This window comes from Anneissia japonica, unplaced genomic scaffold (assembly GCF_011630105.1).
Source record: "Anneissia japonica isolate Jap-2015-1 unplaced genomic scaffold, ASM1163010v1 scaffold106_len93372_cov127, whole genome shotgun sequence".
NCBI lineage: Eukaryota > Metazoa > Echinodermata > Crinoidea > Comatulida > Comatulidae > Anneissia > Anneissia japonica.
The window spans coordinates 60,810-68,754 of record NW_022749788.1 but is presented as its reverse complement, the minus strand read 5'-3'; the positions used below and the strand labels follow the sequence as shown (position 1 = coordinate 68,754).

General features: G+C 35.7%; 1 protein-coding gene across 1 annotated transcript; it reads right to left on the bottom strand.

Annotated features, from left to right (window-relative positions):
- Positions 1-600: 600 nt before the first annotated feature.
- Positions 601-7,259, bottom strand: LOC117121214 (cap-specific mRNA (nucleoside-2'-O-)-methyltransferase 1-like). The gene is made up of 8 exons (XM_033266340.1): positions 7,250-7,259; positions 6,451-6,570; positions 5,700-5,825; positions 4,350-4,441; positions 3,581-3,697; positions 3,213-3,322; positions 2,083-2,191; positions 601-1,700 (listed from the first exon to the last, which is right to left on the bottom strand). The coding sequence occupies exons 2-8, from the start codon at positions 6,460-6,462 to the stop codon at positions 1,565-1,567; spliced, it is 702 nt and encodes a 233-aa protein (XP_033122231.1). The 5' UTR covers positions 6,463-6,570; positions 7,250-7,259; the 3' UTR covers positions 601-1,564.
- Between the last annotated feature and the right edge of the window lie 686 nt (positions 7,260-7,945).

The following is a 7,945-nucleotide window of genomic DNA, read 5'->3' as shown; positions in this document are numbered from 1 at the left end:
ACACAACATAGGTTCATGTTGATTAACTTTGGATACCATTGGCGGATCTGAGGGGCGTGAGAGGTCGTGACTCCCCTTTGAGTTGCCTAGCAAAAACAAATTTCAGACCTACCCTTTCAGGACCCGGGTGCCCTTGGACGCAGATTATAAGGGGGGGGGGGGAGAAATATGACACATCCCCAACATGTTTTCAAAAGGGTGTTCGACAGCAATACAAATTCAAAAGATGTATCAATGACCCAGGTTTTAAAGGAGCGCTGTACAACCAGAATACTGTACATCTTATCTTAAAGTAAGATACCGGTATCTCTAGCCCACAATCGTCTGAATTACCTATAATCAGTGGCGTATCTAGGAGGGATGCGCACGGCCCTCCAAAAATTACTGGCGCCAGCATCCCCATTCAAAGACTAGATACGCCATTGCCTATAATGCGCTTCATTTTGACTATATTGGTGATGTGATGATGAATTTTCCTATACAGTATAAGAATGTCATTTCCAGCCATCTAGAGGTACTATTTCCCCAAATTTTTGCACTTCAGCCCCACTGAGGTGAATGTGGACTCATGGCTTTGAAGTAGGTAAAGTGAATACATCAAACAATTTTTCTATTAGTTTTATTTTCTATGGCACATCACACATTAATGAAATCTCTATGGTTTCCAAAAACTGCTGATAAAAGTTCACTTCATTTTGACTACAATGGTGATGTGGTGAATTTTACTATACAAATTTAATATAAAAGTCTCATTTCCGGCCCTCATAATCCTGACTCCCCCTCCCCAGGAAATTTGACCCCAAATCCACCCCTAGATACGAGCATGTACAGTTCAAACTACGAATTGGCTTATTGATTGAGTGATTGATTGTTAGTTATAATCCCTCAACAATACACAACATATTGATTGCAGAGGCGGCGCCAGGAATTCTTCGACGAAGGGTTAAGCTCCCTGACAAGGGAGTCCAAGCCCCCGACAATGGGTTCACACACCCTCCCGTCAGGGAAGCCTAGCACCACCCCCACCCACCAATCCATTACCATAATTATTCTAATTATTTTTATTACAATCATTCATCATTACATGAGATAATGTAAATATAAATACCGATACTGAACTGATTTGAATCATAAAAACTTCTATCATTTAAAATGATATTCCATAAAGTTATCTGCATGAAAGCAAAGGTAATAATACAATTAAAACAAAGAGCTTATGTCAAGAGGGCAACATGTGGCTTGCAGGCAACATAAGACCTGATGGCAACTTTCTTGCAGCTCGCGAAAATACATTAAAAACAATAAATGTGTGTGTCCCGCTTACTATCTTTGGCTAGAAACCCATTGCTGTTACGGCTCAATGCCTATCATTACTAAAAATAATGATGTTAAAAGCTGAGCATAAAGCGGTGAAAAAGCAGTGCATGAAGGTTTTTGCGAGCACACTGGAAATGTCAGAGTTTGCACACAGCCCTCAGTTTCAAATCGAAAATTCACTTAAGAACTCCAACCAAATTTTATGCCCTCTGACTAATTTTTAAGCCCATTGATAGTTTACGTAGTTTCATCTTGGTATTTTCCGTTGCACAAAGTTTAATATGTCATCCTTAGATAGCTTGTGTTCGTCCCTATTGCTCTGGACATCATGTACGACTACTCCATCCTCCCATTTCCATAACAGTCTTGTTTTGTGGCAATCTCTGTATGCAAATGAAAAAAAAAGTAGTTTTAAATATTTGTGTAAATGTATATAAACTTAAATCTGGTGTAAAGCTGTGGTCATCTGCCACGTTGCCATAGACAACAAGTTTTTTAATGGAAAATAATATGTGGAATTACTTAATAGTTTACTATCTTTGCAAATGGAATTTGGTAAATTTGTTGGAAAGTGACAATACTGGTGCATACGAAAAAGAGATGGAAAGATAAATGTAAATGGGATAGAAGGGAAAAATCACTGGCATTCCACATTAGCAAATAATCTGAAAAGATGGATAGATAGATGCCCAAAAAGCAACGATTCAGTCAATGTTGGGAGAGATACAAATTAAAGAATTTAAAATATCACCGTGAATATCTTACCTAAACGATGCTATTGAATCTGACGGGCATTCAAACAATGACTCGTTTGTAACCAAGTTGAAGAAATACTTTCGTTTTTGTGACCGGCTAAAATTCATAGTCCAAGGTTCTGAGATAAAAAAACAAAAATAGAATATAAGATTTTAAATAGAAATTAATAGGATAAATTTTGGCTCATACATAATCATATTCAGACATCTCTTATAACAAATGAGGTTCGATTGGATTATATGTATTTGGTGTAAACACCAAGGATAGCCCACGAAAGTCTAGAAGGAGACTTATGTCCAGTGGGGTCCAGTGATTGGGCAATACACCGGGAGCCAATCCCCGACTCTTTTCCGAACAATGTACTGCATTCTTCAACATGCACACGAGCCATAATGCACGCAGGACCAACAGCTTAAACGTCTCATCGGTAAAATGGTGCGCTTTTGAAACTTACATTTCAGTCCTTCAAATGAAACACAAGAACAGCAGGGATGGGAATTGAACAGGTAACAAACAGATCTCCACGGTTCAGCGCACACACAGTGGCTACCAACAGTTTAGCCGAATGAGCTAGCTGCTCTCTCTGAGGTCTACACTTTGAATTTAACTTCATATTTTAGTGACATTTTATTGACTCACTCAGACATAGTAGCTTTGGTATGGAGATACACCTCCACAGTGATAGTTAAAAGATGATAATAAATATTTGAGAAAATATTTTCCCATTTATTTTCCTATTTATTATTCATTACGTATTAAGATAACCTAAAAACACAGTACAATATAAAAGACTATAAATGGTTTTTCATTTTATTAGAAAAGAAAGAAATAATAATAAATGCCACCCAAATTATAAAATCAATATTAAACTTAGTAAAAACAAACATTGCTGTTAATTACAAATACTGTAAAACTGTTAAAGAGATAAAAATTGGTATTACATAATACCTTCAGAAAAAATTGGTCCTAATGGGAAGATCAATGGGTGTAGTATACCACTAGGCATCATAGCTCAGTTAGTAGAGTATCTAAACAGTAATCGGAAGTTCTTGGGTTCAAATCCCAATAGGGACATACATTTTTCTCAAATATTTATTATCAGACATGAGAGAAAGTAGCTTAATTAGATGAAATCTCACCATTTGTAATTTTAACAAAGTGAAGTCCACAGGGTAAAAAATGACTGTTCTGGTTGGAGCGAAAACACAGCCTTGGCTTTCGCGAACCCTTCACTGCCCGCATCTCTAGCCTAATATTGGTTAGATAATAACAAATATTGTTAAATTGTTAATAAATATTGAATAATAAGACAAAGATATCCTAAAATATCTATCTGAAAAATATTACATTGAATAAAATAATAGTAGTCTAGCTGAAAAAAAGCAATAACAGTAATAAAACATAAATAATAAGAATGATTATAAATAACAAATATTCATAAAAATTATAAATAAAAAATTTAACACTTACATAAATAATTTCATAATAATAATAAAAATATATCAACCTTTCAAATATCTTTTCTGCTTGCTCAAGTCGGAATACTTCTTTCACTCGGATGGGAGTGAGATCTTGCCGGCTCGGCCTGGATATGCTGCGAACAAACAACTCAGCTTTCCCAATTCTGTAAAAAAAAACAAAAAAAAAAAAACATTTTGTTAGCAGTATTGTCAGGGAATGTTGCAAAGTCAATTGACAACCAATACATTTACCAATCAAGCATCCAACAAACCATTAAACCAACTAAAACAGAAAACAGAACCAGTCGATCAACTATCAATAAACCAACCAATCAACCAACTCTCCATTAAACCAACTAAAACCAAAGCAACAAAACCAATTATTTAACTAACCATTAACCAACTATCCATCAATTAAACCAACTAATACCTTGGTCCAAGTCCCGGGATAAAAAAGTTTTTATGGCTTAGTATGGTCAAAAATTGTGCTTTTCGGTATACAATATTAGAGAAATTGGCAACATTACTTGGATGTAATTTCTTCAAATTTTTTATTCACAGACCTCGTCGTGGTATCAGATGGCAGGGAGGGTCCAGGCCTGTCCGATGGTGGAAATGCCTTCCCTGCTGCCCCCCCCCCCCACTGTTGGCACATGGCACCATCATTGCTCCATACCACAAAATTCTGTGTTGTTAATAACTACAACAAAATTGGATAGATAGGTCCTCAGAACTATCTGACTAAATACAAATATTTAACATGGGTGAGTCCTCTTGTGTTTTTGTCTATAAATAAAATTATCTCTATTTTCTTACCTTTCTGTAAAGTGTTTTTGTCTAACGTCCTGACCAGCTAGCCACATGCAGTCAATGATATGTATAGCTGTAATACGTCTCTGACCAGAGCCCTTAGAATAATAATGAAGAATCAAGTGGAGGGAAAAGAAGGTTACTATGCTACTAAAATTTAGTGTGTTATTTTGGTACTATGCAAGCAGAGAAAAATCAGGTAATTTACAATGGTTACCTACATTCCAATAATCTCTTATTCCAATGTGCCCGGATGGAATTAGATCAAACACTGCAGTTAAGTAAAACAGAACAGGCAGAAGCACATGACTACTACAAAAATATTCTGTTGCAGACCATTTACATAATGCACAGCAGTGGTTTGTCAAGAATGCAAATTTCATGATTTCAAGGGTCCCATGTCTCCCTGAAGTCGCGGAAGACTCCCGGGAAGCGGGACGGCCTCCCACACTCCTGCAAGCAAGCAGGAATCTCCAGAAAAATAACCAATCTCCTGCAAATTCATAATATTTGCATGCTTTTACCACTTTATTATCAATTGTCTCATGGAAGTCAGTGCTGATGGGTATCACCATGAACAGCAAAATAAAATTGAAAATGTTAAGCTCATTTAAACAGATCTCCCAGAAGGGATTTCATAGAACCTGGGACCACTGTATTTTGTTCTGTAGTCTGCTCAGTGAAAGATGAACAAAGTCACTGGTTGGTCTTTTTTTTTTGTTGTGAAACACAAAAAGAAAATGATTCCATGCTCCGTCGAGCCTCCCCCGCCCCCCCTCCACTGACTAAACCTAAATGGAGATTATCAAACATTGATTTTTTAATACAATAAAAAGAAATAAAGTACCTAGTAAAACAAAATTGATAAAAAAATGTTTTGTAATTATAATTGTAAATAATTTTAAGAATTCCTCTTATCAACATCAAATTTGACAATTATTTTTATTGAATTCTTTAGTTTCTGTTTTGGAACTTAAATGAATAATGATATTTTGCTCGTGTGATTTTTTTTGGGTTGTTTGGCTCAGCCTTGCATGTTCCCTTTATAAGGAACAAGTCCTAGGTAATAATAAGCACATGTTTTTTTGTTTTCTTTGAGTTTTTGATGCAATAAAGTGATAATTTATATATTGTATATATTTCCATATTAAATTAATATTTATTGGGCAATTATCAAGAACAATTTTAGCCTGGAGTGGTAATACCTATAAGCCTAGATACTGCACTCACTCCACCAAAAAGACATCATGGGATTTCAACCTGGGATCAAAAGTTTGGAAAACACTCTCCTAACCACTCAACCTGTTTTCAACTTTTGGTTCTTTAAAACACATTCGACTGCGGCATAATACCTACCTCTCCTTTAAGTTCCTGCACCACCTCTGCTTCGAATAACGTATCCCCCGGTAATTTCAGGTTGCAATTCTCAAACTTGGTCCATTTATTATTGAATTTGCCATCACATTTAAAGACGTGTGACCGCTGAGATAAAAATAAAACGGAGAAATGAATCAGATGCAGTATATCAAGCTTGCCAACCCAAAGACGTAACATGCCTAAATATGGTATGATGACATCACATCATGGCCATAAGTTTTTCTCTAGAGAACAGGGAGCGAAGTTGGATTCATTGAACGATTTTCATACAACTGTTGTACGACTGTCTCTTATACACATCTAGATGTGTATAAGAGACAGGCCTCAAGTTTCTCTGTTCCAGGATTACTTTTGGGTAGAATTCTAATATATATGAGGCTTGCCTTCGCATAACCATCATCAGTGAACAAAAAAAAAAAAATGAAAGCGATTTTTTAATATATTTTTATTCTCCTCATTATAAGCTTTAAAATGATGGGATATTTACTGGAAACAACTTACTATTGTCAAAGTTATGAGCAAAAGTAATTATGGCTTCTCCGTACAAAAGCATACAATACTGCCCCATTCTTCTCAGTTCAACATATAGTGATAGTACGCTGGTTTGTGGATGACAGGCCTCATATTCCCTTTATGCGCTATAAAAATTTCAATGAAGGCTATATACACACGCATACATCGAAAGTACTAAGCATGTAAGAGCCACACTTTCGCTAAAATTCATACTTACTCCCACTCCCATAATATACACCCTGTCGCCTCCGGACACCAAACAACGATAATCAAACACACTTTGAATTGTAGAGAGGTTGGAATGATCAAGTGGAGGCACATGCTCGTGTAAGTCATACTGGGTGAGAGAAAAACAGATAAATAAAAATGTCAAATTGTCAAGACATATGTTTAAACAATTACGGTGTATATGATTATATATATCCCAATTTTTATATGATGTTTTTACATAACTGTTAAATTAAAATGCGTATGGCAACGCTCTCTACAGTAAAGCATCTAAAGCTTGCTTTCTATAGAATCGCTCACCCTATGTAAACCAGGCTGAATTTGTTTACACAGACATTTAACGAAGACAAGTGCAATTGAAACGACTGATGGCTTCGTTTATAGGGTCCAGCGGCTGAGCAATAAGGTAGTGGTGCTGCTAACTTCAGCATTATAATCGGTGATGGTTCAAGACCTTCCACAACTTCGATAATGACTTAAAAATTGATGTCCAGCGTACACATCTGGCTCGTGAAGGGCAATACCTTGATACACTGGTTATTTCAGCCAATGTCATTGCAGAAGGATGCAAACATGCTAAGTGCCTCTCAATGGCTGTATAAAATTTGGCGTAATGACAATAAAAGTTACAGGTTCTTCTTTTACCTTTACCTTTCCAATATGAAATACTTTCGACAATATGAAATTCTTTACTCTAATAAATACAGTATATATAATAAAAGGTTTCCTTTACACTGTGAAAGAGGCTTGTATTCTTAGGTGGTTTACAATAAATGATTTATACTTACAATACTACTGTAGAACTATCTTTGCTCAAAATCTTTGTCATAGGATCAGGAATTTTCGGACACGACCTTGTCCTGTCTGGTACCTTAAAACAAGATAGCTCTTATTCAATACAGTATATATCACAATCATATCAATGGCTGTATTCGATTGGTCGTTTTTCGTTAAACCATGCCCACCTGCGCCAGTGGTAAAATCCACTTAACGAAGACGACCAGTCGAATAGAAAACTTGTAAATACTTGACAAAACAAAATGACTGCATAGTTAATACGCAATATACGCTGCTTAATCAAGATTGCTTGACTTGTGGGCAGTATGGGTTTTCCATAAAAAAAAATGTTTTTCATCCAGTTTTTTAATTCTGTTAGCCTACAATTATTTTTTGACTTCATGTGGGTAAATATTATAATTTTTATTTTCTGAAATTTAATCTAAATTCTATTAACACAAATGTTGTTGCTAAACTGACCAATTGGCCATGTTTGTTCTGGTCACGTGGATAACTTAATGCTGATTATCCAACTCTGGTTACATTAATTTTCGTTGTCAACAAAGTCTATTTTACAAACCAGTCGAAATAAAAATAATACAAATAAACCAGTTGAATAAGCACATTTACTCAATCTGTCCAATTGGAATGTCAAATTACTGTAAATCCTTGAATAAGCGGCGCAGGGCTTATAATATTTTTTTAGG